This window comes from Henckelia pumila, chromosome 4, assembly GCF_033568475.1.
Source record: "Henckelia pumila isolate YLH828 chromosome 4, ASM3356847v2, whole genome shotgun sequence".
NCBI lineage: Eukaryota > Viridiplantae > Streptophyta > Magnoliopsida > Lamiales > Gesneriaceae > Henckelia > Henckelia pumila.
Window position 1 is genome coordinate 4,831,242 of NC_133123.1, and position 11,907 is coordinate 4,843,148.

Here is an 11,907-nt window from a genome sequence, read left to right on the forward strand (position 1 = left end):
CTTCTTCATGATATCAATAAATTATTGAACGTTCTCTTAAAATTAGGGATGACAACAAGACGGGTTTGAGCAAATCCGAGATCCGCTTAGCGAACTCGGCGGGTCTAATCCGGTTAGACCCATCAAATTTTCTATAATTTAAAATTTTATATTTAAAAAATTTAAATAAGTTAAAAAATTAACAAAACATCATTTTATTTATCAAAATTATATTAATTATAAGTTAAAATGTATATCATTTTTTATTAATTAATAATTAACAACAGAAGAAAAATTATAATTGTAGTGATCCGTCCAGATCACCTACTAACTAGCAGTCTTAAGCATGAAATTAGTTTAATTGATAAAAACAGTGATTATTCAAACTTAACCGAGTTTATTGCGAAAACTTAAAAACCTACTAATTACAAGATAAACCGATGGAATACAACCGACATTACAAACCCAAGTCCATGACAGAAACTCGCAACATATCCTCGAGAGTACGTATTGTCCTCTTCGAATGTCCATCCGTCTCAGTATGATATGTTGTACTCATTATCAGTGTGATACCTAACGCTTGCTAAAACATCCCAAAAAACGTGAGATGAATCGCGGATCTCGATCACCGAAAATGTTCAATGGAACACCATGAAATCTCACAATTTCCTGGATGTATAAGCATGTTATGCGATCAAATGAGTACTCAAGATTGTAAGGAATAAAGTGTACATATTTAGTCAATCGATCCACAACGACCTAGATGGCATCACACTATGTAGAGGTCATAAGCAAGTGTGTAATAAAATCAATAGTCACATGTTCTCACTTTTATTCGGGAATCTCTAGACTCTGCATTAGACCACCTGATCGCCTATGCTTCGCATTGACTTGCTGATAAATAAGGCATTTTGAAATGAACAGATACACAATTAGCTTCATTCCTTTCCACCAAAATCTAGATCGCAAATCCTTATGCATCTTCATGCTTCCAAGGTGAACTGTTAATCGACTCATGTGAGTGTGTGATAAAAATATCATTCCGTAGCTCAACATCATCCGACACTACCACTCGATTGGACAAACACAATAATCCATTTGATTGCTAATGAAATCCAGATGTATTCCCTACATTGGCTAAATGTTCTAGTCTGATCTGTGTCTTCAATTGTCGAGAAGCATAAGATATTACATGCTCGTGTTGCAATAGTACACATCCTAGCTCCTGACCAAAAGAATCAATGTAAATCGTATAGCCTCCTGATCCCGATGGTAAAACCAGCACATGTGCAGTGGTCAGACATGTACGAATCTCTTTAAAAGATTTCTCACATTCAGAAAACCAAGCAAAGTAACATTCTTTCGGATAAGCTGTGTCAAAGGTCTAGCTAACTGAGCAAAATTCTCAATGAACCGACGATAATATCCAGCTAGACCCAGAAAACTACGGATCTCAGCTACCGTCGTAGGTCGTGCCCAATTCAACACTGCCTTCACCTTACTCGGATCCACCGATATTTCTTTTCTGGTATAACATGACCAAGAAATACGACTCGATTAATCCAAAATTCACATTTTCTTAGTTAACGGGCTGGGCCATCTAATCGGAAGCTTCGATCTGTCACTTTGGATGGTCCGAACTGGGTCATGTGTCAGTTCATCCCATGACTACTCATGGACAATTTGGCTGATAGGGTTCGATAGTTTCGATCTTCTGTTCGGTCGTTTCGAACTGCACCCTTGCTTCCGAAGTTGACCATGTTGACTTCACTGCTTCCAAAGAGTATCACGTTCGGATCTTCCGAACTGTCCGGTTGTTGCGAAGTTCAGAATTCATATTTTAATTATATTTAAATCTCTTTATTTATGTGTAACTCTTTATCATGTTTAACATTAATCTTTGTAAAACATGGTGCATGTAAATAAGCATGTTACTACAAAAAAAATATATTTTCATATTAAAAATATCATATATATTAAAATCTTTTTAATACAAAAATATTATAAACTCAAATTATGGATAAATTATTGATTATTTAATATAAAAATATTATTATATATTATTAATATACATACATACATGTATTATATTTATATATTAATGGGAAGTGTTATTTACATGTCAAAAAGTGTTAATAACACTTCACCTCATATAATTAATCAATTGTTAGACAAATTTACCCTTACATATATTTTCCTTAAATTACTTATATACATTCCTTAAATTATAAAATCTTGATTATCTAACAAACAACTAAATAAAAAAACATTTCTACATTAACAACTAAAAATTTTATTTAAAAACAATAACATTTAATATTTTAAGAAATTTTCATATTTTTTTATAATACACAAATAAAATATTCTTTTATTATATACAAATAAAATTTAAAATAACGAAAACATTATACCGAGGTACATAAAATATTAGTTTATTTTTTATTGAAGATATATAAAAGTATAAGATGTATAAATTTTGATCTTTCAAAATTTTGCTAATCTAACATGATAATAAAAAAGATATATCTAAATTATACTATTTAAAATCTTAGAATAATTTTTTCTAAAAATATTAATGTATCATAATTTTTTAAATTTTTAATTAAATTATATTTTTAACAAATATAAATTTGATATGCCATATAAATTTGATTTAATTTTTTTAGTTAATTTGACCAATTGAATTTTATATTTTCGTTAGTATATTGATACAGATCATCCGGTTTTTAAAACATATCTTCTTATTTTTTTAATTTAACTTGATTATAATATTTAAAAATTTAAATATGTAAAATATATAAATTTTTTAAAATAATATTTATATTGTACACATTTTAAATATTAATATTTTCTATTTTTATTATTGGAATTAAATTTTTTTTGCAATAAACAATTAATTCTAGAAAGTTGTTTGAACATGAACAAATTTTATTTAGATGAAAAAAATCGATATTTTATATATTTGAATATGTTAAATATATAATTTAATTAAAAAATTAGAAAAAATGATAATTTTTTAGAAAAACTTTATTCTATGATTTAAAGTATAATTTAAATATATATATATATATATATATATATATATAATTGTCTCTTTAGATTACCAAAATTTGGTACTTTTATATATCTTGAATAAAAAATATCCAAAATTTTATGTTTATCGCTATAATTTTTATTTTATTTTATTTGTATGTAATAAAAAATATTTTATTTTATGTTATAAAAAAGTATGGTAATTTATTAAAATATTAAATTTTTATTTTATTTTTAAATAAAATTTAATGTCAAAATATTTTATATATATATTTTTTTATAATCAAGCTTTCATACTTTAATGCAAATATATGCATGAGTAAATTTATCTAACAATTCATTAATTATATGAGGTGGAGTTGTATTAACACTTTTTGGAGTGTAAATAACACTATTCTATATTAATATATATATTTTTGGTTGGTCCGGACACGCGTGTGGACCCGCTTGGCCGGATCTAGACCTGCTCCATCGAAGCGGATTCAATGTGGGACCGAATTCAGACCAGTTTCATTAACATCCCAACTCAAAATCCTACATTTTTTTCTATAATATTTTATTTTTAAAGTTAATAAAAGTGTAAGGTTATCATGTAAACGATGTTCATAACTTCATATAATGAAAATATGGTGAATCTGCCAATTAGGGATGACAATGGAGCGGGTCAGGGACGGAGATGTCTTCTCCATCCCCGTTCCCGAATTCAAATCTGATCTCCATACTCGCCCCGATCCCCATTAATTCTTATAGGTGATTCCCCGTACCCATCCCCCGGGGACCAAGTCCCCATCCCCATACTCATACCCGAAAATATATATATATATATATATATATATATATATATATATATATATATATATATGAAATAGTAAATTTTATTATATAAGAAAATATAAAAATTATTATTCAATTTTATAATAAAAATACCAAAATATTTTGGGTCAAATTTTTTTATTATAATATTAAGTTTTAAAATTAATAAAAATATTTTAAATAAAAAATATTTCTATAAATCAAAATTATTATTTTAAAAAAACATATGTATCAAAAATTTATTAAGATTATATATTATTTCTAAATTTATCAGAATAAATTATATATATATATATATATAGAGTTTTCATCACATGGGCAACCACTATGAGCAACTACGTGAGCAACAGCTTATATACATTTTTTTGTTCATGTCGGATTCCTACGCTGGTAATCGGAACATTTTCCAACAAAAACCATTCCCATGGTGAGCGTAGTCGCAGCAGCATCGGAGCTAAAAAAAATAAATTCGGAATCACATCCGTTTATGCAGTACTCAGGTATTGAAATTTAACAGTAGAGATAAAATTAATGCGTTGGCTTGAACTTGATTCACGTGTTCTGTGTGTATATTGAGCTCAAGAGATTATTCTTTAACATTATTTAGGACAACATTTTTTTCAAGAGATTCTGATATTTGAATGGTACTTCATTTCATTTATGTTTTTTTACTACTTGTCATATGAATGTTTGCGCTTATGCTCATTCGAATATGTTTATATATTGTTCGTTTTGAATATATGGAATGAGTCGTGATTTTTTCGTTACGCAATCAACGCCTTTATTATGGTTGTACAAAACAGACTACTTTTATTTGTTTCAGTAAACTTGCAAGATGGACAGAAAACGTAGAAACAGCTCATCTTGTTAATGGTACACCAAATGTTGTGTCGAATGTATTTGATGATATGTCTTTTAATACGACATCGTCGAAGAATGTTGGAGCGGCCACGCAGTGGCCGTCGCAGACCGACTGCTTCTTACACAATGACAGGTAGAATAAATGCCCAAATGAGTCATTTGCATAGGATCATTGACGCTGGAGATGTCCAATGTGTTGTTAATCTGAGAATGAATCGCAATGCATTTGCACGTCTATGTTATCTAGTGACTAACGTTGGAGGCGTAGTTGATTCTAGATATGTACGTGTTGAGGAAAAGGTAGCTATGTTTTTGTCTATATTGGCGCATCATAAAAAAAAACCGTGTAACTGGACATGACTATAATCGTAGTGGACAGACAGTTAGTGCACATTTTCATGAAGTATTGCAGGGTGTGCTGAAGTTACACTCACTACTTCTTGTGAAGCCTACTCCTATTGATGAAACTTGTCCAAATGAAACCTGGAAATGGTTTAAGGTACTTATATTACTTTGTAAACATGTGATAAAGAAGGCAGTACTGTCGATCAGCAGCATTAGAAGTGTAACACTATACTGGGATTTTTTGTTATCAACTATTGTAGGGTTGTTTAGGTGCACTAGACGGGACACATATTGCCGTACATGTACCCTGCCAAGATAGAGCAAAATATAGAACAAGAAAAGGTACTATTGCGGTGAACGTACAGGGTGTATGTGACATAAACATGAACTTTATATATGCATTGACTGGTTGGGAGGGCTCAGCAGCAGATGCACGGGTTTTAAGAGATGCACTCACTGGAGATGATAGTTTCAAAGTTCCAAGAGGTTTGAATTAACTAGTGTATGTATTTATTTTATGTTTGTACTTGGCCATATATTTCTAACATGAGTAATTTAACGTTCTGAAAATAATGCAGGTTCTTATTACCTATGTGATAATGGCTATGCAAACATCAAGGATTTTTGACTCCGTTTCGACGAGTTAGATATCATAGGGACGCATGGGGCGACCGTGCTTATGGACCACAAAACTACAAGGAGCTTTTCAATTGGAGATACTCACAAGCTCGTAATGTAATCGAAAGAGCATTTGGTCTATTGAAGAAGAGATGCGGCAACCTGACTATCTACGACTTCCCGTAGAGTTTCTTATGATAGATGCATGGCATTATCACAAAACCGTTGAGAGGAGTTTTCACTTGCATTAGTTGTGTGTTGCTTATTCCCATTTTCTGGAATGCCCCGTAAAAATTATCTCTGCTGAACTTCCGGAGTCCACTAGTATTTTTTTCACCCAAAAATTAAAAATTATGGTAGAAATTATGAGGGCATCGTTGTGTTCATCTCGAGAGGTTTCCAAGTCTACATTTCCAAATGACACCTCTTCACTTGGTCTTGAAATCTCATGTACTATTTGGGTGAAGACTGGGCGTGAGTATGGATGATCTCCTCTGGTTGCACGTGCCAAATTTTTCCAAGCATGATTTGTATCACCGCAAGCAGGCCCTCCGGCTATGACAGATATTGTGCCTCCTGTGGGCATATTCACTTCTCTCTGGTTGGGTTTTTTTACTTGTATCCCCTCGCTCTTTATGTTGTTTGCGCTAACGGTTTTTGTCGTGGTTTTTGTTATCTCGTTGTTGACTGCGAGACTTATCCACGTAATCGGCCAAGTATCCTAGCTTGATTAACCTTTCTATCTTAGCACGGAGGCTGAAACAATCTTCAGTAGTGTGCCCTTTATCCTTATAGAAACGACAATACTTCTCCGATCGATGTCGTTTAGGGTTCTCCTTCATCGGGTGTGGGGGCTGCAATAACCCCTGTTGTTCAGCCACAATCATTACGTTTATCCGACGTGCATTCAAGAGGGTGACCTGGAGTTGTGGGTTTGAGGCGTTCTCCTATAATCTTTTCTCTTATTTTTTGGTTTCTCTTCCTCCCTTCTTCTCTTCCCCAGGTATCATGGCTCGATAGACTCTTCTATGCGAATGTATTTTTCTGCCCTTTCCAGTAATTCTTCTAGGCTAGTTGGGGGCTTCCCTGCAATCGACTCTTTGAAATTTTTGTGTCGAAGGTTCTGTTGAATTATTCCTGCTAGCAAGTCATGGTTAACATGAGGAACTTCATGGACGGCTTGTGTGAACCGTTGTACATAGTCTCGTAAGACTTCTCCTTTCTTTTGAATAATTGTAAACAAATATGCTGCGGTTTTCGGATACTTTTTGTTGATTGAAAATTGATGGAGAAAACGTTGAGTTAATTGTTCCAGATTTTCAATGGTTCCCGAAGCTAATTTGTTAAACCAAGATAGTGCACGCCCTGACAGAGTGGTTTGGAATATCTTGCAGTAAGCAGCATCACTTATGTCATATAAATTTGCTTTCGCATAAAATTTGTCGAGGTGATCTTGTGGATCACCCGTTCCTTCATATTCTGTAAGATTGGCGATTTTCATTCCCTTGGGCAATGATTCAGCTAGGATAGCAGTAGTGAATGGGCTGCGTCTGGCAGGTAGAATTGCCAAGGATTTTTCTTCTTCATTCATTGGGGTGCTCTGAGCTTGACTCTGAGCCTCATCCTCTCTATGGGTTGTCTTCTTCTTGGAATTAAGTGGTGGAGTTTTTTCTTCATTTGTTGTTTTCTTTTGTGCGTCATCTTTCGGGTTAGCGTTGGATAAACCATTTTCGTCGGCTATCTTCTCGGCCTTGTCATGTTGTTAGGACTCCAAGAATCTTGTCAATGCTTCACTCGCAGCGCGGGCGGCGGTCTCCTCTAACATAGTTCTCAATTCTGCCTGTGTAATATTCATTGTCGATTGATGTGGTAGTCCATCATTTTCAGTATCTTGAGAGTTGTGAGACTGATTATCCATTCTGAGTGACGAGGTAAACAGTTTGTCACAGACGGCGCCAAGCTGATGTAGCCAAAAAATACAAGTACTGGTGCATTAGGTCTGTAGTCGGAACCTTGCAACGTAGAGCACTCACGTAGAGTAGGTGAACCTTGTAGCGTAAGGTAAACACGTAGCGTAAGGTGAACCTCGCAACGTAAGGTAAACACGTAGCGTAGAGTGAACCCTGTAGCGTAAGGTAAACACGTAGCGTAGAGTAAACCCTGTAGCGTAAGGTAAACACGTAGAGTAAAGTGAACCCTGTAGCGTAAACTGAAACTTCGTGGATCGTCACCCGCGTCACAATGAAATGTCAGAGGCGACGGACGGTTTCCCGGCGTAGGCACTCCGACGCTCAAGTCAGCCAAGAGCACAAGGATAATCTTCCAAAATAAGAAAACTCAAGTTAGAGAGAAACAACTCGAGTGTCAAAAATGCAGGAAAACCCAATATAAGAGAGACACATGTATTTATAGATGTTTTAGGAGTGTTTCGCGGGCTTGGGCCCTTATCTCTTGGGCTCATAAACTTGGGCTTATTTTATTAATTAACAAATTGGGCTTTCATCCCATCAAATCCAAAAGAGAGTCGGAGGGATCAAAGCAGCAGCGATGCAGGTGGCCACGTGATGATTAATGCCTAGACTCCGACCACTTCTGGCCATGCACGCGTCCGAGGCAACCCTAGAGGGCTGGGAACGAAATATTTCGTGCTAATTACAAGGTCACTATCGGTAGCTTCGATCCTACCCCATGGGATGTAGCTTCGATCCTACCCTATGGGTATTACCCCATGGGGTAGATGGCAATCACTGGTTGGTTTAAATCATGTGGGTCCCACTGAATTATATGGGGCCCACATGATTTGAACAAATAAAATATATCCACATGTCTCATGGGGTAATACCATGGGTAAGTTGTAATTTTTCGTCACTATCTCATAATAAATCTAAGAATAATCATTCACTAATACATGGGGATCTACTAAAAAAATAATAAATTTCACATGTATTAATACATTTCAATTAGGTTGTCCTTCAAGTAGAATTTGATTATTCACCTTGGGGCCAATGCTTGACGTTGGGCCTGCGTTATGATGTGGGATCCGTTGCCCACTCTGCAGTCACACCTCCTACATATGTCTAGTACTCCCGGATGATCATTATATATTTGCCTCCAAACTCAACATACTTCCATGCAAAAAAACAAAACAAAAAACAAGAGAGAATGAATAATTCAGAGAAACCAAAGCTGCACATAGCCATGTTTCCATGGATCGGCATGGGGCACATAATCCCCTTCGCCACTCTATCCAACGACCTCGCCAACAGGGGCCACCGAATCTCCTTTCTTCTTCCCAACAAAGGCTTGCTTAAACTCCAAAACCAAAACATTTACTCACACTTGATCAAATTCTACACTGTGGCAGTCCCTCACGTCCCAGGCCTCCCCCTCGGCGCCGAAACCACAGCCGACATCGACTACAGCGCCAAGGACCCGCTCGCCATAGCCTTCGACGCCATGTCTGATCAAGTGGAGGACCTTCTTTCGCTTCTCAAACCCGATATCGTTCTTTTCGATTTCGCCCACTGGATCACCAACCTCGCTGCCAAGATCGGCTTCAAAACTGTTTGCTACAACATCGTTTCCGCCTCGTCCATGGCTATCGGGGTTGTCCCCGCGAGGCACTTCCCCAAAGATAGGCAGATGACGGACGATGAACTGGCGGAGCCTCCACAGGGGTATCCTTCCAAAACAGTCGTCATCCGTCGCCGCCGCCACGAGGCGCAGGCTCTGTCTTTTCTCTGTTCCACTTACGGAGACATCACTTTCGACGTCCGCATCACCTCCGCGTTGCGGGACTGCGACGCCATCGGTACCCGAACCGTTCGCGAACTAGAAGGCCCCATGTGTGATTACCTCGCCAGCCAGTACAAGAAACCAGTTTTTCTATCTGGCCCTGTTCTTCCCCAGGCTCCCAAAACTGTTTTAGAAGAGAAATGGGACAAATGGCTGAGCAAATTCAAGCCAAAATCCGTTCTTTATTGCGCGTTCGGAAGCCAGAACACCATGCGAAAGGAGCAGTTTCAGGAGCTGGTACTTGGTTTCGAGATGACGGGGATGCCTTTCTTCCTCGCCCTGTCGAAACCACACGGCGCAAACTCCATTGAAGAAGCTCTGCCGGAGGGATTCTTGGACAGGGTCGGGGACATGGGCGTGGTTCACGACGGGTGGGTGCAGCAGACTCAGATTCTGAAGCATCCTTCGGTGGGCTGCTTCGTGAGTCACTGCGGGATCGGATCCATGTGGGAATCTGTGCTGAGTGAGTGTCAGATCGTGGTGGTTCCATGGCTGGGAGATCAAATCCTGAACGCTCGGCTGCTGGCGGAGGAGATGAAAGTGGCTGTGGAGGTGGAAAGTGGCGAGAATGCATGGTTTTCCAAGGAGGATTTGTGCATTGCCATTAAATCTTTGATGGAACAAGACAGCCAATTGGGGAAGACGATCCAGCAAAATCATCTTCGCTGGAAGGAAACTCTGTCCAAACCTGGATTTTACGATCATTATATCGATAACTTCATCGAAAATTTGCATCAACTAATTTAAGGTGATTTCAATCTCAGTTTTACGGCAATCAATTATGGATACTGAGAACTTATTTGAATCTTGATCGGGTTTGTAACGGAGATTTCATAACAATAATTACTATCTTGTCATTAAGTTCAATGTTATGATTGATATTTTCTTACTCTCTCGTGATTAAGATTGATGTTGTGTTATCTTTTTCTAAATTTGGAGTCGTAATGATTAATGGTATCACTATTGAATTTATCATGTATAATTTTCTTTTCAGACTAAGGTAGTGTTTGGGAGAGCTTCTAGGAAGTACTTCTCAGCTTTTCGTTAATAAAATTTTACAAAATTTCAAAATTTTGTTAACGAAAAAGTTGAGAAGTGATTTTAAGAAACGCTCCCAAACACTACTTAATTAGTTCCAAGTTGTAATGGTAAAAATTGATGGGTTTAATTTACTCGGTCGAATCGGGAATCTGAATTTCAGGAAGTGTTCGTCAGCAAAAAGACAAATGTGATTACATTTAATAAGAATGCTACATGTATAAATTTGTACTAACATATCTTACATCATAAAAAAATCTATACACAAATTTTCTCTATCAAATTAATCTCATACAAAATCTCACGATATAACCTTAAAATTTCACGATATAATAGCAAAAACCCACGATATAATTATTGTAAATATCGTTATAAAATATATCAAATTTTTGGTTTCTAACTCAGATTTTGGGTTAGCTTCTACTTAACTTAATTGAAATCCAAAAATTTGTCATATAATAAAGTTCATCGTCCAAATTAATTAAAGTGATTCTGATAAAAAGTTAAGAAAAATGATAGAGGTACAACAAATATCGTGTACAACGATATTTACAACAATAATATCGTGAGATTTTGTATTTAATGTATCCTAAGATTTTGATAGATTTTAGTATTGAATTTTTTGTGTTGTAAGATTTGGTGTACAAATTTCGTTGTACATGTAGCATCACTCAAAAGTTAATACTACTAGAATAATTTATTTATCATGCACAAAAAAATAGCAGAAAATAGAATAAAAATTCTTGCTATTAAATTTTTCATACATGTATTAAAATTTCTCAAGTTTAAAAATATATATATAGACATAGAATCATATTTTCTTCTTCGAGTTTTATACCTTATGTATTGGATGATTGATATGTCTATCATTAATATATTTTAACATTTCTCCGCACTTCAAAATTTCCCTTTACTTTTCCAAATTGTTATCGTAAAAATATGTGTTTAATTTGGTTGAAAAGTCTACTGTTTGAAAGGGATCTGGATCATTTGCTGTGGAGAAAAAAACAGTACAAGATACTGTGTATTGAATTAACTTCTCTAATTCATATCACATGATTAAAAAAATAATATGTTTAATTAATTACACACATGAAATATTGCAAATCAAGGCTTTTTCAATGCACAACACCAATGTTGTTTCTCTCCACAATATAGGATCTTTTTCCGTTTGAAAGAGATTAAAACAACCCGTAATCCTGGGAACTAATCTTGAATATCGGAGATTTTAAGGAGTTTTGGGTAATTTACACATTAATGTTATGGCATCTACATTTTTTTTAAAGTGTGAATATAGATGGTCGGATAGATAACCAATACCAGGTATGCAGTCGTCGTACAGTAGTGAAAAAATAATAACAAAACAACATATAACATTTTCTAGAAATGACATTTTTGTAATTCAAATTTATTACTCTTACGTTT

General features: G+C 35.4%; 2 protein-coding genes across 2 annotated transcripts; one reads left to right on the forward strand and one right to left on the reverse strand.

Annotated features, from left to right (window-relative positions):
- Positions 1-6,655: 6,655 nt before the first annotated feature.
- LOC140894548 (uncharacterized) lies at positions 6,656-7,240 on the reverse strand. The gene has a single exon (XM_073303085.1). It carries the CDS (start codon positions 7,238-7,240, stop codon positions 6,656-6,658), a length of 585 nt encoding a protein of 194 aa, XP_073159186.1.
- Positions 7,241-8,801: 1,561 nt separating this feature from the next.
- Positions 8,802-10,416, forward strand: LOC140866655 (anthocyanidin 3-O-glucoside 2'''-O-xylosyltransferase-like). The gene has a single exon (XM_073271684.1). It carries the CDS (start codon positions 8,812-8,814, stop codon positions 10,189-10,191), a length of 1,380 nt encoding a protein of 459 aa, XP_073127785.1. The 5' UTR covers positions 8,802-8,811; the 3' UTR covers positions 10,192-10,416.
- The last annotated feature ends 1,491 nt before the right edge of the window (positions 10,417-11,907 follow it).

What these genes read in the sequence shown, in the direction of transcription:
- LOC140866655 (XM_073271684.1), top strand. Translation starts at nt 8,812, where the DNA reads ATGAATAATTCAGAGAAACCAAAGCTGCACATAGCCATGTTTCCATGG.
- LOC140894548 (XM_073303085.1), bottom strand. Translation starts at nt 7,240, where the DNA reads ATGAATGAAGAAGAAAAATCCTTGGCAATTCTACCTGCCAGACGCAGC.